The 22,841-nt window shown below is 40.6% G+C and overlaps 1 protein-coding gene across 5 annotated transcripts in view; it reads right to left on the reverse strand.

Annotated features, from left to right (window-relative positions):
- RBMS1 (RNA binding motif single stranded interacting protein 1) overlaps positions 1-12,878 on the reverse strand; it is a 205,043-nt gene extending 192,165 nt beyond the window's left edge. For 2 of the 5 annotated variants that reach the window (XR_006285077.1, XM_037912624.2), the window contains exon 1: positions 12,471-12,867. Coding sequence is in view for 4 of the 5 variants with exons in the window: in XM_037912624.2 (XP_037768552.1) it covers positions 12,471-12,545 (75 nt within the window). In the remaining variant the exon portion in view is untranslated. Of the gene's footprint in view, positions 1-12,470 lie in introns of all 5 variants that reach the window. The other 3 variants (XM_037912625.2, XM_043525847.1, XM_037912623.2) reach the window with 2 other exon arrangements.
- Positions 12,879-22,841: the final 9,963 nt, after the last annotated feature.

Genomic DNA, 22,841 nt, shown 5'->3' on the forward strand with positions numbered 1-22,841 from the left:
TCCCATGCAATCAATTTTTTCCCTCTAATCTTCTGCATTTATCAAAAGCCTTTTTGTCATTAATCAGTACTGCTACCAAGTGGAAACCAGAAGGTCACAGACATTATTCATGAAATTCAAAGTTTATGTCATATGCCCCTTCTTAAATGCTTTTTCTTAGAAACAGAATGTTTTAGCCAGTGCTTTTCCAAATGAGTCACTAATAGCCTTGTTTTAACTCTGCAGCTGCTGATAATTTGAAGTACTAACCTCCTCCACTACCACCCTGATTGAAATAAAATATCAATATTACAGTTTGCTGAAAATGGAAAATTAGATGTGACATTTTGCTGCAAGGCCTCCAAAAGTCCCATTCTCATTCATTTGATTTATTTCTTTGTAGGTCATGTTTGATGGCTTTAGAGCTGAAATATTGTATCTATTTTTTAAAATCTCACAGCATGTATTAAGGCAGCTTGTTCCATTTCCCTCAACACCCTTCAGTCACAAATATTGAAACAATAACTCTACTGTGGCTGGAATGGTTTGTACCATTTGATGCTCAGATACCTAAACAAAGAACTTAAAATGTTTAATAGCATGCGGTGGGCTAAATACTGCTCTCAGTTACATATGCACAACTTCACTCAATAGATGCCGGCAACCTAAGAGCTATATTCTGCCCTCTTTCAGGGTCAGATCATGCCTCCTCACTCTCATGGATGTGGGAAGCTCTAATCCCAGCCAAGTAAACCCCATGGTTCTGTCGGACAGGAGATTCTCACCAGAGAGGCAGCAGTGTGCAACAGGCCAGGAGTAGAGAGGGAAAGTGGCCAGTGGGGCCATAACTGTGAGAATCCAAAACACCTCACATGCAACTCAACAAAATATTCCACACTAAGGGAAAGAAGGAGCTAAGGATGCTATTACAGCCCATGGGTTGCTATAGAGATTGGGCTGGTGCTGCACAGCCTGAGGTACAGGGGAATTCTGTTCTCAACCCCCATGGAAATCCCAACAGCAAAGGCCATTTACTCTGGCTCGGCACAGATTCCACACCATTGTGATCATCTAGTCTGACCTCCCTTATAACACAGGCCCTAGAACTCCCCCAAAATAATTCCTAGAGCACAGCTTTTAGAAAAACATCCAATCTTGACTTAAAAATTGACAGTAATGGAGAATCCACCATGACACTGGGTAAATTGTTCAAATGGTTAATTATGCTCACATTTTAAAATATACACCTTATTTCCAGTCCAAATTTGTCTAGCTTAAATTTCCAGTAATTGGATCATGTTATACCTTTGTCTGGTAGACTGAAGAACCCATTATCAAATATTTGTTTCCCATGTAGGTACTTACAGACTGTAATCACCACCCCTTTCTCTTTGTTAAGCTAAACAAATTGAGCTCTTTAAATCTATCACTTTAAGACATCTTTTCTGAAATTGTAATCATTCTTGTCTTGGCTCTTCTCTGAACCCTCTCCAATTTATCAACATCCTTCCTCAATTGTGGACACCAGAACTACGCACAATATTCTAGCAGCGGTCACACCAGAGCCAAATACAGAAGTAAAATAACCACTCTACTCCTACTCAAGATTTCCCTGTTTAGGCATCCAAGATTCACATTAGCCCTTTTAGCCACAGTGTCCCACTGGGAACTCATGTTCAGTAGATTATCCACTACAACCTCCAAATCTTTTTCAGAGGACCAGGTTTTTGCATTCAGTTCACTCAAGTCTCATTGACATCAATAGGATTTGTGTATGAGGAAAGAGCGCAAAATACGGCTGTATGTTCCTACCCTCGGTATAATGCTTTTGATATGTTTGTAACTGATTCTGTATTTCTCCCTTTCTTTCTGAAGTAGGCCTTGAAGTTGCACTGATTTCACTTAAACCAGTTTATAAGCCAAATTTCGTTATACCAATGCAAAACCCTGTATGGACACTTATTTCACTTTAAGAGCGGCTTATTTCAATTTAGCTTAACCCTGTGCCTAATCAGCATAAGATAATGTGATATTAGCCAAGTTTATATCCATTTAAGAGTGTCCACACAGCTTGTTGCACCAGTTTAATTAACTCCATTATAAATCACACTTTTAGTTAAACTGCTGCAACTTTGCATGTAGACAAATGTAGCCTTTTGCATGTAGTCTTACAGATAGATAGACTATGCTGTAGCAGAATGTAGGGTGGTGGATGAATTTGAATAGATTTTTATTTTTGTCATATGCTCAGGCCTGGCCAAAAATTATTTTCAAAAGACTACTTTGCATGCAAGATAGCATAATAATTTCACTAAAAATAGATTAAAGGGCCATGTTAAAACTAAACAGTAACCTTTGGTAACTAATCATGTCACCATTAATACAGGTATAATGGCCAGACAAGTCCATAAGAAGAAATATAGAAAAGAGTATTTCACCAGTTTATATCCAATTAACCTAAAATTATATTTCTGTCTGTTACCTGCTTGTGAATTTGTTTAGCCTCTATTAAAACAGAAGCCACAGTCTTCTTGATACCATATTGATTTCAAACTCTTCTGAACGCAGGCCTCTGTCACTGCATCTCAGTCAGGCGGATTCCTGTTGTATCCAAACTTAATTGAGCTGGGATTGTCTACCACGAAGCTTCTCAGATCAGGGGGCACCTCCAACTGATGACTATTCCTGTCCTGGCCCTAGACACCAGCCCCTAACCCCACTTCCAAAAGCAACCCTAACCCCACTTCCCCATCAGAGAAAACAGGACTTAAAGTTGGTGTCATTTTCACAATCTTGCAAAAAGTACAAAGGCCTCTATACTGATGCTCTCAAGGGGACCCATATTACCTCAGCCCATTCCTGTGCTGCTCACCAGGTTTCCTGGGCCTCTAACAGTTGTTTATTATGATTTTAGTCTTCAAGATTAAGAAAGCCATCTTACTTCATGGTTGTATCTGTTCTCCAAGTTCAGGAACCATGCTTCCATACTGTCTATTTTCTCTATTCGCATTTCAAACCTCCCGTAGAGAAAAGGGTACCATGAAACCTAACTAGACTGGCACATCTATTTCATGTATTTCTCATATGGAAGCATCCTTCACTAGATGGGGAGAAAGAGGCTGGCTCCAACTCCTCAATAACAAGGGAAATAGAGGCCAACCCCTTAAACAAAGAGTCATGTTAGTCTGTTTGTTCTTTCATTTTTTACCACATGCAGGGCACTTTATTTACACTCAAATTCATCATCAAAAGATGTTTGTGAGATTATTCCAAAAACACTGAATTGAGGACACATATCTTTCAGTAGAAAATGGTACTGTACAGACATCAATCTTAAACTCTGAACCATGGAGCTAATTTTCTCATGTTCCCATGACTGAACAGATAAGAATACCCTGTGTCTTACACTGACAGTGCCTTACCAGGTATAAAATCCTTTATCCCCCCAATGACTTTCAGAGAATAATCCCTTCTACTCCAACTCCAGGTAGAATGTACCCTAATCCTGTAAAATTAGATTGTGTAACCATGGATTGTATAACATGATTCTATATAATTCCACAGTACTTACCTGGCTAAAATCATACATGATAGCATGCAACACACAGGGCCAAATTGTGCATTCTCTGCTCACACACACAGTCACACTGAAGTCAAAGGTAAGTGCCCACCAGTGTGCATAAGGATTCTACAGTCAGACTCAGTATTTAAATATTGTTCCAAAAATAAAAATAAAAAAAAATTCAATTCTTGTGCTTTAAAACATTTTCAAAGCAATTTTATCAGACGGGGTATAGTTCCTCTTACTGAGCTTAGTGACATGTAGTTGCTATCATGTCAGACTTATGAAAAAATAAAAACCCACTGGCCCAGGAAAAGGAGTTTTTAATTGCAGAAGACGGGCAGCAAAGATGGTGGTCTCCTATCATAAGCAGAGTCAGTGGCTTCACCACAGAATCTGGATTTGTGGATATCTAAAAGCCCAGACACTATTCACAAATGACTGGGTAATTTAAAAGAATCAATGGAAGTTGTCAAGATTACAGCTGAGGGATTTTCTGAACATTTTGCTGGAGTGGAGCAGAGAACTAACATTCTAAAATGTAAAAAAAGTTTCTAAAAAGTTTCACTCCACACATTATTGGTCTAATAAGAGATTGTTTCCTATACACTGGTGAAATGAAACAGAAATTCTAGATTAGGTTTTGAAAAATTACCAGTTTTCCAAGGGGAATTTATTCTCCAATCTTCCTATTTTGGGGGGGAAATGGTTAATTCTGTTGTTACAACTGCTCCACTGATTTCATCCAGGAGACTCTCAAAGGTAGGTGGAGACAGACAGAGCCCTAAATTATAACCATACCATATGTTGTGCTGATATAATGATGATTCCTGTTGATCATATATTATTCTGTAATATGATTTACAAACCTGCTACAACAATTAGTACATTATTCCAAAATTCTACCATACATCTACACCCTGGTTATTAAAAGGAAAGACACACTTTGTTTCTGCTAAGAGGGTATTTGGGAAAATGTGCATCAAATCATAGTTTTCTATCCCATCCACATTTGTGGAGGTAGAGAGTCTTACATCTTGATGACTGTGAAAGCAGCAAAGAATGTTGTTTCCGCTAAAAATCAGAAGAGAGAGGAGCAGATATGGATTTTAGACTCCATATCTAACTAATCAAATAGTGTCAGACTGCCACTAATCCATTTTTTACAGTTCTTATGGAAATATGATTTAACATAATACTATTATAAAGTCAAGTCAATATTGTAGTAATTCTTATGCTCTGTGCCATGGCAAGCTTGAAAACTATGAAAACCCTGTTTATTATGTAAACCCTTTGAAAAAATTGTATTTCCTTTTCTCTCTTTTTTAAGTATGCTTAAGTTCCCAGTAGTTTTGAGAAACAATTTAAGGGCCTGATCCTGAGATGTGCTAACCACTTGCTGGACCAGCACCAAAAATATAAACATAAATTACATTTGAAAAATTGTTATTGACCTTTCCTATTGTAGAAGGCAAAGAGCAGGGCATGAAATTCCACTTTGGGTAGTAGGGATCTTTCCCGAGTGATAGCCATCAACTTCCGCTGAATTTAAGCTTTCCTTAAAATAAATAAATAAATACATAAATAAATAAAAGAGTTTCTAGGCCTTGTGGGTGTTATGATAACCAATGCAGTGCTGTCTTCCTGAATCTGCAGAGACAAGTCTGGCTGCCATCACTGCTAGAGAAGTTAAGATGTCTCAGCTCCTGCTGCTGCAGTTAGGGTGACTGACAGGGTTACCCACCATTGTCATTAGGAGTAGGATGCTGCCACACCCATACTCAGACAGTGCCACCTCTGAAGCAGGAGAATCAGCAGGGGCCCAACCACTATGCAAGTATTGTGCAGCAAGAGAGATTTAGGTTGGACATTAGGAAAAACTTCCTAACTGTCAGAGTAGTTAAGCAGTGGAACAAATTACCTAGGGAGGTTGTAGAATCTCCATTACTGGAGATTTTTAAGCATAGGTTTCACAAACACCTATCAGGGATGGGCTATATCAGTGGTGGGCAACCCGCTTCCCATAGCTCCCATGGGCTGAGAAAGGCAAACCATGGCCACTGGGAGCTGCGGGCGGCCGTGCCTGTGGACAGTCAGTGTAAACAAACTGTCTCAGGGCCCGCCAGAGGATTACCCTGACGGGCCGCATGTGGCCCATGGGCCGCAGATTGCCCACCACTGGTCTAGATAATACTTAGTCCTTCCCCAATGCGGAGGATTGGACTAGATGACCTACTGCAGTCTATCCCAATCCTACATTTCTATGATTCTATGTGTGTTGAGCCCCATTCACCCTACCAGCAGCCTCTATATATGTGGGGCTCCTACAACCTCAGCAAAGGAATCTGCAGACTTGTGTGGAGGGAGAGGACACAAAATGATTTATTATGTAAAAGGGGCTGCTAAGAATTAATTTATTTTGTGGAGGTTTGATGGTAGAGATCAGCCAAGGATTAAATGATTTAGTGGAGGGGCAGCCTTAATTGATTTACTTGATGTAGATGTGGTGGGGCTGGCATTAATTAGTGGCACAGAATTCAGCCAGCAGGAGATTAAGGTCTTTGGAATCAACCAGCAGAGACCACACAACTGTGAGATGGTGCAGAATGGGCATGACTGGAGCCAGAAGCTGGCCCCGGAGGGGTTAAGGCTAGGGGCACAAGTGTCTTTGAGCGTGGTGAATAGGCTGAGCCTTGGTGAGCAGGCATTGGGTAAATTTTTCAAAGCTTTGCAAAAGGGTATATCTGCTTCTCATTGCTGCTTAATGGCGCATCCTTCCCATAAGACTGGTAGCACCAAATCGTGGTCCCATTTAAGTCTATTGCAAAGCTGATTCACATAGAGGGACCAGGATTTGGTTTGTAGTTGTTAAATTAGTCCTATAAACAGCATCAAATCTAGCTTATGACTGGGGTGACTCAGACCTTCATTTTCATACATACTGGAAAGAAGTCGCTCAATTTATCATTACACTTCTACACTAGTCTCACAGCTTTATTCCAACTCCTTGTTAATAGTCAGCTACCAAAACAAGCCATAAAGCTAAAAGGAGATTTAACTGGGACAAGAGTAGAGGTTGCCTTCTCTAAATGTTTTGGTTTGAAAAACCAAATACAAATCTATCCTTATACTTTCTTTAACAAACTGATATATGAGGGGGGAGCGGTTCAATAACAGGGTCATTTTTCATGTGGAGGGAAGCCTGAACCTGCAGACATAGGCCTGGGAAGCTGGGAAAAAGAGAGCGCCACCTCTGCAGAATGTTTCTTTTGCCCCCTGCATAAGTCTCTGGGAGGACTCCAGATTTGGAGGAGGTAGGTTAGCTGTCATGGCTCTGCTGGATTCTTCCCCCTCCAAACACAGATGGAGTCTGTAGTAACTTAGACTTCTTCCTCTTCCATAATTTGGAACCTCCTTGAAGGGATTCTTTGGGCAGCTATATTTGTGGGAGTTGAAAAAAGCACAGCCCTTGCCAGAGCATGCTGTCCAAAAGCCAATGCAGCCAACAGGACCAGGAAGAGTGCAGAAGTAATGTGCCTGCCTGAGATGCCCCTGGCTTCCAGTGGATTCTTCGTTCAAGAGAAATCCAGAGGTTAAAGAAAGGAATGTACAAGCTTCTCCCATGAGAAACAGTGGGGGGAAGTTTTATCTTCTGTGGAAGAATGGCATGAAAATTTCACAAGTTAAAACTCATGGTATTTCTACTCCTCTGTGTTGATTATTCCTGTGTAAAGTTTTAAAATGCTGATACACACAGTGTGACAGAGGACTATCAAATCTTACAAACTACTCTGGCTACAGACAGCTAATTCTTTAGATTCTTGTAATATTTAACTTGCCAGAACAAATTTAGTATGTAGAGATATTACACATAATCATAATACATGTAGAATAAGCCTGACTAATTAACTAGAATTAGGAATAATTCATTGTAGTGAAATGTGGTGAATACATTAATGGGCACAAAACAAAAGTTAAAGTTATCTGAACTTAAACTTTTTAGAGAATAATGGGATTCAGTTTTGATTAAAACCCTGACTGTGGTCATATATCACCACAATTTTGAAAAACCTCTTCATTTATCTTTAAGTGTCTCCATTGCATAGTTAAGGAATAAGATCACAAGCCATTACAAACTTTTTAGCAGTTCTTATGGCAGAGATGAAAGTGGGCCGGTACGGTGTACCGGTAAGAAGTGGTCGCCAGTACCGGCTCGTACACAGCTGACGTTAAAGCGCTGCCCCTGCAGCACTTTAACATCGCTGCCCCTTTTGCCCCCCTCTCCAGGGTCAATGAAGGGAAGAAGGGGGAGAGGGGGAGGACAAAGGGGCAGCTGCCCAGGAGCCTGGCAATTTAAAGGCGGCAGCGTGGAAGGGCTGGCTGGGGGAAGCTGACCCCCAACTCCACCAGGCCCCTGTACTGGTAAGTGTTATCTTACTTTCACCCCTGTCTTATGGTGCATTTAAAAGGATGACAGACTTACGTGGCGTATAGAGCTCTCTGAATAAAGTAGCAAAGATGTTTGTACTAGCAAGATACCATGCTGCATTAGACACTTCTACAGCAGTGTGTTGCTTAGTTTGACACATAAAATGCTATAGTGAGGACTGTCCTTTGTCACTTCATAAGACAATTTCATATCTGCTTTAACAGCAATGTAAACATTCATTTCAATAAATTCTCTATTCGCTCTTTCATCACCATTGTAGGCTTGTGTAAAATTTCAATTTCCCCTTTTAAGTTTGGCTATCTGCCTGTAAAAAAAAATTATTTTACCTAATGAAATGTATCTGCTTTCTGCATCAATTTACAGTCTTTGCTACTACCTCTAAAGTTAGAGTAATACTTCATAGGTATAAAACCTGCACCATCAAGTTCTATAAATATTAGTTCCTTTCATAGTTGCTACATTAAATTTTGCTGATATCAAATTACACAGTTGAAGCATGCTACAAAATATTACAACAAAACTTCATTCGGAGATACAAGCTTTCATTTCTGAAAGGTTGTATCTTAGTACTGTACCGTTTAGGAAATATGATTCTATAATAATATAAATAGTGTTCATTAATTACTGTAAAGTGTTTGGCAACTAAACAGACCACCACAAAATTATTGTCTAAATTAAAAATAAAGATTAATAAAATCTTTAAAGAAATATTGTCAAACAGCACAAAGAAATTATCATCATCATGCACAGACAATATATTTTATATAAACAAATCACCACTATAAAACGGAAACCACTCAATAGAATTAGAATGTAAGGAAAGCTATCTGCTTATGATATTCAGTTGGTAGACCATCCTTTGAGATTTTCCTGAATCCCACTTCATATTCAACAAAGGGAAAACAAAGCATGAATGTATTTTTGAAAACTATGTACTATATATATATTTATTGTAAATCAGTATCCATGAAAATTCTCACTTGAGTAAGGTAAGCAAGATTTGTCCCATTGCTGTGATATGTACTGACATAAGAAAACATTATGGATGGTCTCTGTATAGCACCTATCACAATAGGGCTTTGATTCTGACTGAAGCCTCTGGGCACTACCACAATATAGACACTCACTGAATTTTTTTTTTTATTTGAAAGTTGAGAATCTCTTTCTTAGAAACCTAAGAGTTACATAATAAAGTTTATTATAAAAATGAATTGAAATGTGAAAAACAAATAGTCTCATTTATTGCAACACACACAGGGATATATAGAAACCTCAAACTTCAAAGAGTTGATGCTCTCTACAATGATGCTTCAAAAATTGCATCTCTGAGGTACCACACATAATGTGATACAAGAATTGTCAAAATAAATACACATTTATTACACGTACAAAAGACTAAGTAGACATGTCAAATCATATAACTCATTGGCTTGTATGTATACTGCTGCTCCTAAGAGGACGCTGAGTGTTGTTCAATTTCTATTTTGAACAATTTCAAACTTTTTTAAAATAGCCATAAATATTTATTTTACATGCTAAAGCCAGGACACTCTCTCTCATTGTTTATTCTACACATTTTTTGGAGTCCATGGCCTCAATAATCTATTTTACTGTGTTCAGCATCTGGATCTGGAGGGGTCATTGAATCACAGCAAACCATTTCCCTTCTCCCTATTTCAGCAGAGTATACTGCTGAAATAATTTGAATATTTCATTAATAGGGCCATGAAGATGTTAGTAAAAATATACACTGGATCATTTTAATTGCATAATGTATTTTTGAGGCAAAGTCCTTTACAATATGAAAATTTGATCTTACGGGTCCACTAAATTTTTTTTGCAATTTTTAATTAATACTTTTTGACCTTTTCTGTGGAAAGATTAGTCTTCAAAACAGTCCCAGCCATCTCCTACTATACATTTGCAGCTCATCTGTTAATCAGTGTCTATTGCATTATTATTCAGATCAGGACAAAAGGTGAAGCAAAAAAGCTCTGGTTTAGGAGAGTATATTCCTTTAACCAGAGTAATATCTCACCCTCATGCTACATCTTTAGCAAACGCTGTTCAGCACGGTTGCAACCGTTGTTAAATGAAGACCACAGACATTTTACTTCAATTACTAGAGAATGTAAACATATTAGGTGACATAGTCTGTTTCTGATCTAAACAATAGTGCAACTGAATTTTATGAATTAAAGTAATTTTTCTACACTTTCAGACAAGATTTATGAAGAGAAACTGGCTTATATCAGCTGAATTATGCATACTTTAATACTGAGGCATACAGTTATCTGCCTTTTTATTTGTTGTAAGGAACCACAATTTTCTTTTTTTAACTCAGGACATCTCGAGCACAGGAAATTTGGATTTAATCACCAAATCTGTGATTTCATGTATGTGGGTCAAATGGATGTGGGTTCTACTCAGCTGAAAAAAAGAGATGAGGAGTAATGTGATTTCAGTCTGAGTAATTTTATAGCAAATACTGCAAGATATGTTTTGAAGATGTCACTGATGGCAACACAAATCAATATTAAAAACTTTATACAGGAAGCACACTTTTAGAAGATGGGCCTTAAAACTATTTCATAGGATCATGGATTTCTAGAATCATAAATGACAATAGCTTGCACTAGCAATTAGGGTATCTTTCTTCAGTTTCCCTCTTTGTTTGTTTTTTGTTTTTGGCCTGTAAATAATTGAAGTGGCATTGCATTACCTATATTAAATGTTATGTACTTTGTTTCAAACTTACTAATGGCACATACAAATCACGAAGGTGAATGTTCCAGTATAAAAGTGTTTTTTTCACATGAGAGTATTTATTTATTATTCATCCAGCTCAGTGTTGAATGATACAGCAGGCTTCCCTTTAGACACTCTATGCTACGTTGTTTTTAAAAGATACATTAAACATACATGGCATCTAAAAAGTAGTTCATTGATTATTCCACAGTATTTCTTTAAACTACAATACTATTTACACAAAGTAGTCTTCACTTCAATATCTTTGAAAATGTGGATTACACATTTAAGAGAAAATTAGTAATTCAATATCATTTAAATGGCTTTCACCATAATATTCCTATCAGTTTTGGTCTACAATGAAATGCATTTCAATGCCTTATCATTGTAGACTTTTTAATTCTCTCATGATTGTCAAACTTTATTTTTCAGCCAAATACTATAATTCATGTTTTACTTTAAAACAGGGGGTATAACAAACAAGACATTTTATCAAGTTCACAATTTAAGAGATTATTGTTCTGCAAGTGCCACAAATCCAGATATATTTTCGTTAGCAAGAAAAGCCTGATTATAACCTACACAAGAAAGTTCACACACTGTATCCAGACATGACCTGTTGTGATTTGTGAGGAGTGACATTGGTGGTTGAAGAGGCTTATGCTCAATGTCCCAGACAGCTGATGCAACCACCTCTGCATTTGCCAATTTGCAGCATGATGCTTCTAGAGCAGTGGGACTGTCGGCCCTTACAGACTCCAAAAAAGGGTGGAGAGAGACTTCAAATCCACCCAATTAACAAAAAGCAACTAAACAACCGTTTATCTGCAATCAGCAGCTAACTGGGCACAACATTAAAGGCAGAAGTTTGATTTTGACACTTTCTTTAAATTCAGTTCAGCAATTGTGAAAAATGATTTTTGAAGGTGTAACCAACAGACAACAAGAACCAATCTGTGGGTGAAACCAGCCTAGCGGTTATTTTACATTTAAACACACGATTTAAAAACAAAACCGAAATAAACATCTCCAGCTGAGATCCAGCAGCTGAACTGAAAACACCCTCCCTCCCAGTTGAAAGTTACAAAGCAGCTACAATAGAGAGCAGCAGCAGCAGCCTGGGCGCTTGGCGTTAAACTTCGGCTCGGTTTTTTTGCTTAAAATGAACGGGTAACAGCGGACGGAGGCGACACTAAATCCTAGGAGATGCCCAATAAAGCCCCACGGGGGCACAGAAATGCCCTTCGCAGCCCTGATCTCTGTTTAACCGGGGCGGGGGGGGTTATCGAGGACACGGCTCAGAAGGAGGAGACACGCCACGGATCCCTGGGAGGGGGAGGATGGGGCGGGGGGAACACCGAGGGGAGGGATGGCCGAGCAGGGAAGGCAAGCGGGGGGGGAGCAGCGGAGGGAAAGGCAGAGCTGGACGGAGGAGGGCGAGGAGGCACAGCACCGGGTGGGTGGGCAGAGGAGGAGAAGGCAGCTGTGCCGCCTGCAGCGAGCCCAGCCCCCGCTCCCCCTCCCCCGGGCTGGAGGGACAGGAGCAGCGGCGGCAGAGGCAGGAAGGGGCTGCCGGCTCTTTCCTGTCTGAGTCTGCGTGTGTAACCCGATCCCCTCCCCCGCCGCAGCCCCCTCCTGGCCTCGGGCGATAGTGAGCGACGTTCAGCAAGTACCGCTGCAGCCCAGCCCGGCCCGGCCCGGCCGCCCCGCGCCCGGCCGGCGGTACCGTACCTTAGCCTGCAGATACTGCGGGTAGTAGTAGGTGGTGTACTGGGGGTACATCTGCTGTTTCCACACTTTGCCCATGAAGCTGGAAATGTCGCCTGCCGTGCAGGGGCGGGGGGCACTTTAGGGGGCTCCAAATGCCTCTCTCCTGCCTCTTCCTTTCTGGCGGCGGCGGCTGCTTCTCCTCCTCCTCAGCGGAGCCCAAACCTTCCTCCTCCCAGCAGCAGCAGGGAGAGACCGCAGCGCGCCCCCCCCCCCTCACTCCGGCTCGCGCTCTCCTCCCCCCACAAGTTTCCTCAAGTCCCTGCCCAGCCACAGCCCGGCAGCAGCGCCAGCCCGGTTCCGACGGCCCCGCGCGCTGGGAAGCGATCAATGCAAGTGTGAACTGCAGCCGCGGCAGCGCTCGGTGCCAGGCAGCTGGGGGAGGGGGGCAAGGGGCGGTGCTTAGGCCCAGCTGGGCTCGAGGTGTGGGCTGGAGTTGAACCACTCAGGACTCACTGGCAGTAGGGAGCCGCAGGAGCCGGGCAAGGATGCTCGCTCCCAGGCTCAGGCTGCAGCATCGTTGCAGCCGACAAGTGATCTAGGATCAGGGCAAGAGCGGTTCTGACCCTGGAAAACTCATTCGGCATTAACGCTCCTGGGTAGGAAGGACTCCATATTCCCGCTCTGCCCAAGGGGGACTGCAACATGCACGCTGTGCATGACCTTGCTGGCTGGATTCTGCTTTATCATCTCCTTTGAGCCTTGTGATAGCTGGCACGAATGCAGTGCACAAGCCTCAGTGCAGAAGTGGATCTCGTTCAGAAAAAACTAGCATAGCTTTAACATTCCCTTGCAGGGGGTACATAGTACTAGCTAGAAATTTCTCAGGACCCCAGTACATCACTTACCAGATTTGCCTAAAGTGTAGATTAACTGGTGGGCCTCATCCTCAAGTGTAATCAAATGCGGGGGCGGGGGCGGTGTGACATCCATTCTAACGGTTGGTGGCTACAGTTCTGTATATTTTCCTTTAGAATATAAGCATGGTTATTTGTTTTTTGTTTTTGTTTTCTTAAAAAGACTTTCCCAAACTTAGTTTAGAGAAAGTTTTCAGTCATAGATAATGATACAAAGGAAAACAGGTTACAATGTAATAAAAAACATTTTCTTCTGATTGGATTTGCTCCTGATGAGCATGTATCCTCCTCCTCCCTAACGCTGCATTTTCCTACATGCACTTAATGAATTCTCAGAGTCTAAACAGATGTCACTTCTTGTCAGGCTGTGAAAATTATGGTTTGTGTCCCAGGAGCGCTAGATTATTAATTAAATATATTTGCAAGCTCCATGAAAGCTGCTGTGCTTATTAGGGTTAACCTAGCTAAAAATGTGGGGGGAGGGGAAGGGAAAGATGTGGTATAAAAGCTTAGTATTCACAAGTATCCCTGCATAAAGTGTAAAGGCAGCTTTTGAGCAGCCCTGCATCCTGCAACCATCAAATCTTGTTACTAGCCCAGGTATGGATAGGTGACTGCAGATATTCACCCAATCCTAGAGAAGAGATTTAGGTTTCTGCTCTGAGGTTTGCAGGATAATGATGCTGCAAATTAGTTGATCTGTCACTAAAAGCCAGGTCTATTTGCAAGTTTGGTCATGGGAGGAAATTCTTATTATACTTTATGGACCACACTGATTCAAAGACAAGTAGAGGCTATAGTAAGGAGGTTCTGCATCCAGGGGGGTGAAACAGGAGTTCCTTGGGTTGTGGGCTAGCACATGCCTGGAACCCCAAAGGGAATGGGGCTGAACTCAGGAAGTTTGTACCTGAACTGGTGACCTTCCTGGGGGAAAAACAAAGGTCATGGACAGAGAGAAGTCTGGCAAAAGGGAACTATCAGGTGGCTGAGAGGGGCCAATGCCATAATAATCCCATGCTCCAGGATAGCACAAGTAGTAGGTCAGACAGTTGAAAAAGCCAAGTCAGCACAGGACAGAAGCAGCTTCCTTCTGGAAAAGATGCAGTTCAAAGACTCTGAGTTTATGCTGTGGAATCTGGACTGTGCAGTGGATGAGGTGAGGAGGCTGTAATGAATAAGGGTCACACAAGAATGTGTGGTCACCTGTAGGTGCGGGTGGGGTTTCAGAAACAGATGACAAGTATATGGCCATGGCCAAAATACTTGATGCGACTCACCAACTTGGTAATTATACATCAGAGGTTTCCAAAACTGTGGTTCAAGGATCTCTAGTAGTCAGCAGAGAGAGCTCAAAGATCACAGAGTGTTGATTCTCCTGGTTTCCTATTGAGAGAGGCAGATTAGGATGTGGGGGAAGAGAGGGAAAAGAAAAACAACAGTAGACAGTGTGAATAACTTTTTTTTTTCAAAGAAAGGGATAAAACTCTTATTGCACTAAAGACAATTAGAAATACACAACTGTTTCCCTGGTATTCCTTTCTACCTAAGCAACTGTTGTAGTTGCCACAAGAATGTTAGCAGTCTATAATGTGGAGACTCATGAATGGGAAGTGTCCAGAAGACAAAATCTCTTAACTGTGATCCACACAATGAAAAAGTTTGAGAACTTCTGGTCTATATAGTTCTAGCAGTTATGACTGCAGCAATCTTTAACTTAGTTGTGTCAAGTTACTGGGAATGCATGATAGCTGCCAATGAGATGAGTTGTAATACACACTGTTACTATGGCTGCTGAAAGCATGAAAGAACAAATCTGGCTAAGAGAGTATTTTATTACTGTGATCATTAATATCAACTGCTATAACTAAAGATGGGCTCCTAATTCCATTCTAATCCCCCTTTTCAGTTGCTTAAAACTACCCACCCCCAAGTCTTTCTAATCTGAAATGTTCCCTGCTTGGTCTCTGCCCCAAAGGTGATTTCTTTTATTTAAAGTTGGAGCAAAATTGAGTCCAACTTTTTTGAGCTACGTGAGCTAGATCTTCTACCAACCCTGCTCCCCACACACACACACTTACTTCCAATTGGAATATTTGCTCTTATTTATTTTTAAAATAGCAGATATTACAAATTTCAAAGTTATCGGGTACTGTACTTATCACTGAGAATTTAAAAATTAAGGAAAGGACCTGATGCTTCAAAATTCCACTCTTCTTAGCAGTCCTTCAGTCCTATAGAAGATGAGCGAGGATTTGCGGATCATGCCCCAGTTTGACTAACATGAGTTCAGAAGACGACTTCTTCTTGGCTTGGTCCCAACTATATGGAGTCAGCTCTTCCAGGCATTCTTCTCCATTCCAGTCTTGAAGCAGTTCATCAGCAACTCCATAGCTAATCAAATCCCTTAGTATGACATCCATGCAACTAATTTTGGGTTTTCCAGCCCTTCTCTTACCCTCCACTTCTAACGTTAACACCTTGTTTCTGGTGTATTCTTCCCATTTCTTTTTATTCGCTGAAACAATCTCAACATGGAATCCCTCAGCTTTTCTGTAATTGGTACCACCTTCACACTTCTGCTAATTCATTCATTCCAAACATGTAATTCCAAGCATCCATCTTAATATTTTTATTTCCAGTGTATTGAAGATCTGCTGCTGTCTCTTCCACAGATTCTGAGCTAGAATTCAGAATGAGTTCAGAAGATTTAAAGAAATTAAATTTTAAAATCAGCATCAATTAAATACATGCCCATTAGAATTCCTCTGTTTGGTCTCAAAGATGCATTTTAAGGCAGACTGCTCCTAAATACATATTTGTTAAGCATGGATCAGTGGAGGAAGCTCCACTCATGTAAGACATCTTTATCTAGGCTTAGGGTGACTCAGTGGTGTCCCTTTCATATAGAATGAGTTAATTACTGATATTCTGTGATTAAATGGAGAAGACACTCATTTTGCTTTAATGCAAAAGTTAAGTCAGAGGAATCCAGTATTCAGAAGTCAGGAATTTCCCCAGAGTTAAGGTTCTAACACATAGCTCCTCTGTAGTGCACATAAATATATTTCCTATACCTATTTTCCTTGCTAAATGTAAACATTGTTTACACAAGACGTGACTTTTCAAAAGTGACACCAATTTTTGGGTGTCCAACCTAACAAACATTAATGTGGGGTGGATTCTCAGAGGGTGGGCGCTCAGCACTTTCTGAAAATCAGGCCCCTTTTTAGATGTCTAAAGTCAGGCACCTGAAAACTGAGGTATCCAAAAACATTTATACATTTTCAAAGTGACTAATGTTTGTTATTATTTTATAGAGAAGCAGAGAATAAAATGCAAATGACAGAGTTTTCAACTTTGGCACTGTATAGATGCTTTTTCATTTAATAGCCTATCATGTGTCCATAATTATGGGGCGTGAGTGCATCACACTAAAACATAAACGTCACAGGTTGCACAATGTAGCTCAGATAATAAAGCTACATAAGGTCTAGGTGTTGCTATTATTATTATTGTTATTAACACAGTAATTGTAGTGTAAACAAGGCCTGTAAGTAAAAACACATCTCGTGCTCCCATCAATAGCAATGGTGTTTAGGCAGAAGCATTTTGTCTTATCAAGGTCCAAAATCATATAGGGCTTTATTGATTAAATCCAACACCCTTGAACTTTACCAAGAAGTAGATGGGAATCAAATACAATGCAGAGTGTGCAGTTGAAATATATTCAGCTGAACTCATTCCATTAATTGTGTGCATGACACTGTTCATTCAGAAGCTATGACAATTTTGGTATCAACACTTGGATCATTTTCAGGTCAGTGCAGTCAGCTGATGCTCAGGAAGAAATGAACAAGAATGGATTTGTGGTTAAGATCTCAGCCTAACAGTTAAAAAATCTGGGTTCAGCTCTGTCCCAGACTTTTTATGATATTTTGCAAGTCACTCCATCTCCCTGTGCTTGTTTTCCCATATGTAGAATGAGGATAATAGTCCCCTTCTTCCACTCCTTGTCTGGCTTGTATATTTAGCTTGTAGGCTCTTCAGGGCATGGACTGTATCTTACTATGTGTTTGTACAGTGCATAGCATAGTGTGGCCTCTAGGTGTGACCATAATATACATAGTAACAGCAGCAGAAGTAGGGTATTGTTTTTACTTGGAGAGTGCTGAGGTGATACAGGATATTCACTGTATCCTAATCTACTCACAAGTGGGATAACAAAAATCAAACTGCAGTTTAGAACTCACAGGACTAGCATACTGCAGCTTCAAATCCTCAGCCAGTCTGTTTTTTGCTCTGCTTTCACACACTGTTTCAATTACTCTCTAGCTGCAAAACCTTCCAGTTGTAATGCCACCCTTAGCCCTAGCCTATGGCCTTGACTGCATTGCCACACAGATGAAAGACCCTTCAGTTTAGGTGGCAATTGGCTACCCTCTTAAGCACAAAGGCTAAATAAATGGTACTGTTGATGGGCCACCAAGATGAAAAGCATTTCATTGTTTTTGTCATTTAAATCAACACAGTAGCTGCAGCAACTATTAACCTCTTCAGTGGGTTCCAGACTCAGATATTTATTTCAATTAAGTGAAGAGATGAAACTATCTTTACCTTAACACCAATCAAGGTTTAACAATACTTAGCTGACACCTAGCTGAATATGGTTTGTTCTTGTCTACACTTAGCACTGAACCACCTTCTCCACTGGTTCAGCTGCACCTGCTACTGACAGCTGTGTTCAGGAACAATTCAGTTTTGGAAGGTACACAAGGTCATACAGCCCGCCAAGCTTAACCATACCAACGTGTTCCACTGGTGTACCTACATGACACTTCTGCAATGGGGCTCTCCCTCTCCTAAGCTTCATCTACATTATGCAACATATCCATTATTGACAATGGGTATCAGCAAGGGGTGCAGTTGGATTGGTGCTGAAACAAAATTTGGTCTCATCTATAATTGCAAATAAACTGTTTTCAGCACCAGTTCAGCTGCACTAGTGGCCAGTAACGGTAATATTTCTAGGGTAATAAAAACCTGAAGAATAAAATCCTTTTTTGCCACATAACCATCATATTCTGTAGTTTTCTATGTTCTGGTCTAAATTGCCCTAAAATATCCAGTGATTCTAAGATGATGTCATGATCTTAACACCTCTTTTTTCAAATATTTCTCACATAACCAGTTGACACTTGCACCCATCACTGGTTGATTTCTCTCCACTTATCCATTTGATATTCTTTATTTTGTATTTACATTATATACTCCCCTCACTGACAGCACAAACTAGTGGTATTCTAAGGGAATGTGGCCATAGCTGAGAATTTAGTTTCTAGTTATACATTATTTATTAGGCTCTTCCATCTGTGCAGTTCTTAACTGCTCTGGGGTCACTAGCAATATTGGCTCTATTGTTCCAGAAAAGAAACAAGGAGCAGAATACTTGCACTTCTGCAAGTGTTGGGCACCTGTATGAGTACGATTCCTTCATTGGCACATAACCTGTCAATTCTGTGACCTGTTTGGGAAAATACTTGCAATTCTTTCCCATCCACCTACCACTCAACAGGGACTAGTGAAGAAAACATCAGGTTTTCTCTATCCTGCCCAGGTCTGTGTGTGACTGGATATCACATTCTTGTTTTCACAGCCATCTGACCAACCATCCCTTGATATTCTTGAATCCAAGGAGTCATTTCAAAGATGGACTGTTCTGTGCACAAATTTTGTCCCATATAAATAAAGGTGCAAATGAGTAAATATATTTAACTTATTTCTGCAGAATTTAGGGCCATATTGTATCACTGATTTTAAGCAGATTACAAGGCAGATTGTGATTAAATTTGATGCCACATGTGTCATCAATAAAATGTCATTTATAAAATCTATAAAATGTCACAATTTTTTCCTTTCCTTCCTATTGTTGGCCCAAAACTGTTCCCAATATGTAGATACTTTCAGCTGCGTTTGGCATGGGAGGCATGTTAAAAAGAGTAAGCCAACAGTGGAGCAATCATGCGATCCTCTTTTAACCCTGTAATCCACCTTTGATGACCTCTTAAAGGTCAAGCTGCAATTTAATTCATTCTGTAGTTTTACAATTTTAACAAACTGAAAAAAAACCCCACTTTCTACAATAAGAACAATGGGTATCTGTAGTGACTCAATTTTAGTTTTGGCAGTGGAAATTGCTTTCTTACTGATCGAAACACTGGGGGTTCCTTTCCAATTTGCCATTCTCTAGCTATCACAAACTATTTGCAAATGCATGTTGCAATGATTTAGAATGTACTAGCATATCATCCAGGTACATGCAAATAAGAGAGAGGCTTGCCACACAGAACTTCTCCAACACTGAGAAACTGAGGTTGCAGGAACACTGAGTAATTCAAAAGGCATTACTTTAAATTGCCATACTCCTCGATCTGCTGTAGAAGGGGAGGCTTCCCCCTCTCCTTTGAATCTAGTTCACATGAATGGTGCATGAGCCACCCGTTCGGGGAGGTAGGCCCCACCCCTTCCGCCCAAGACCCCTTCCCTTCCCCTGCCAGAGCCCCCGACTACAGCCCCCGGCCGCCCGGCCACCCGAGCACCCTCAGCTCCAGAATGCTGGGTGGTACAGCCTCAGTGCCTCCAGCCCTGGAGCGTCAGACAGTCTGAGCACTGGTCCCAGCCACCCTGAGTCCTGGGCTGCAGGTCGGCCACCCTAGCCCCAGCCTGGGCCACAGGGGAAGAGCGGGAAGCAGGAGGGGGCCTCTGGGCAGAGCATGGGGTGGGCCATGCCTGGCTATTTGGGGAGGCTCAGCCTCCCCTGGCCTGTGATAAACACCGCCCATGCTTCCAAATATCCCCTTTTTGAGATCAAGGGCCAGGTCCTCATCAGTGAGTTACACTGATTTACACCAGCGGAGGCTCCTAGGGTGGAAAATCAAATTCATCCAGCTGTAATATCCCACGAATGTTCTACTGTGGCAAAAAGAGGAGTACGGTAACCTGTAGAGTGACTTTGTTTAGTTTTCTATAATCAGCCCAGCATGTAATGTTAAGCAGTTATCTTGCAGAACTAATGACAGGTTTCAGAGTAGCAGCTGTGTTAGTCTGTATTCGCAAAAAGAACAGGAGTACTTGTGGCATCTTAGAGACTAACAAATTTATTTGAGCATAAGCTTTCGTGAGCTACAACTCACTTCATCGGATGCATTCAGTGGAAAAACTGCATGCATCTGATGAAGTGAGCTGTAGCTCACGAAAGCTTATGCTCAAATAAATTCGTTAGTCTCTACGGTGCCACAAGTACTCCTTTTCTTCTTGCAGAAGTAAGGGTGAGGTCCAGGCACTTAGTTGAAGGCTCAGTTATCTCTTTCTGATGCATTTCATTGATGGCCTGAAAAAAGGGCTTTTTCTTTCTTTGAAATTGGTAACCAGTAAAATACCAGTTTAATAAGTTGGCATCCTCCAGCGTCAGGGTGTGTTGATACAACACCGCACTCTCTCAGCCTGCACCTTGATTGGATTGTGAGAACAAAACCTGACTTTTTTGGTTTTTAACCTGAACATTTTCTAGGAGCTGTTTATGGTACCTATTGGCCCATCCTCTGCACCCATTATTTAAGTATCTGAGTGCCTCACAATATTTTGTTGTACTTATCTTTACAGAATCCCTGTGAGTAAGGGAAATATATCTAATTTACAGATGGGGAACTGAGGCACAAAGAGACTAAGTGACTTGCCCGAGGTCACACAGGATATCTTTGGCAGAGGAGGGAATTGAACCTGGATGTCCTGACCCCAAGACTAGCCCCCTAATGTTGAACCAACCTAATATTAGCAAAAAGGTTTTAATCCTGATATAAACATATGGCTCTGTGACAGAATAAATCCAAGAAAAGCTTTGGGATCTCACCTTCACTCTTTCCTCTACTTGTCAGAAGCATTAAGAAACGTAGCTGGAATACTTTCCTGCTTCAGATCCACAGTGGAAAGATTTTTAGCATTTAAAATTCCTTGCAAATCTTGTATTGCACAACAAATTTCCACTTTATTTAATTTTTTTTGCTGAAAAGTTACCCAAATACAAGATTGCAATTAGAATTTTGATTCCTGGGGACACAACAATTGTCTTAGCTCCTGATCCAGCAAGATGCTTAAAATTATCTATCTATCTATCTACACACACACACCCCTCAGCTTTTAGCATGTCCCATTGGTCACTCTAGTTTGCTTCCCACCCTTCCAATCTCTATTTATCTTCCTAGCCAGATAGTTGAGGGATTATAGATTGTGAGAACATAGGATGTTTGGTTCTCCCAGTTGCAGTGGGATGTTACTCCAGAGAGACCACAGGCTGGCAGGATCTGTTGGATCATTTTATAAGTTTTTATCCATTTTGTATAATTTGGTGTTTAGTTAAATGAACCTGGGCCTTTATACTTCCAAAATGGATGTGGCAGAGATTCTCTTTTCACAAGGGATGGCACAAAACACTATGAGTTTTTTCTCAAGAGACATACTAAAATGTTAATCCAACCAGCTAAAATTTGAGCTACACCTCTCTAGCAACACCTCTCTAGCAAAAAATTAAAACATCTGCAGGATGACAAGGAGAATGTTAATCTTTTCATAGGAAATGTAGAGCACAGCAAACATGTTATAACATCATTTTCAAAAGTTAATATCTGGGTGGTTGCATGTATATACGGATGCATTTAAAACTCTGGGATGAGTGCTAAGAATGTACAAGATACTTAAACTGTTCAAGGTTCACTCATATCGCAAGACCAATCTATGCTTCACGAAGATGTGAAGTCAAAACACATTATGGTGTCTTAAAAATGACCTCAACTGCACGTTAGAAATTGTGTATGTGTTGGTCAATACACATATTGGTCAATAATGGAAATACACATGGAAAGTAGCTGTCTCTGGGCTTGACCCAGCTTCTGCTTAACTCAGTGAAATAACTTCCCTTGCCTACAATAGATGCTGGAGTGTGACCTTTGTGACTGATTGGTTCAGGTCAAGCCTGTGCCCAAAGGTTTGTTAATTTCATGGAGTTCTTTAAAAAATGCTTTACCTTTAAAAACTTGAAAACTTTAAAAACTTAAAAACAAAAGTTGAATTTAGAGATTATAAAACGTATGTGTGAGTTATATTTGATAAATGAAATTATTATTTTATGTGGCTATAAAAGAGACCAGTGTATTGGCCATGAAAACATTAGAGGTGCAGTGAGGTGGTTTGTTCGTTTGTTTTGCTATAAGAATATCCATTGATAAAATAAATTTATCCCATATTATATATAGTTTATTCCCTCCTCTAGCGCCACTGGTCATGTGTTGTTTTTGTTCCCAAAATATTAAACATTCCATGAGACAATATGCAAGAGACTATTCTGTTGATAACTAAAGTAACATTTTATTTCTGATCATTATGGTTGCTATTCTGGTTCTACTGCATTAACGGTCATCTGTTGCCA

Source organism: Chelonia mydas, chromosome 11 (genome assembly GCF_015237465.2).
Source record: "Chelonia mydas isolate rCheMyd1 chromosome 11, rCheMyd1.pri.v2, whole genome shotgun sequence".
NCBI lineage: Eukaryota > Metazoa > Chordata > Testudines > Cheloniidae > Chelonia > Chelonia mydas.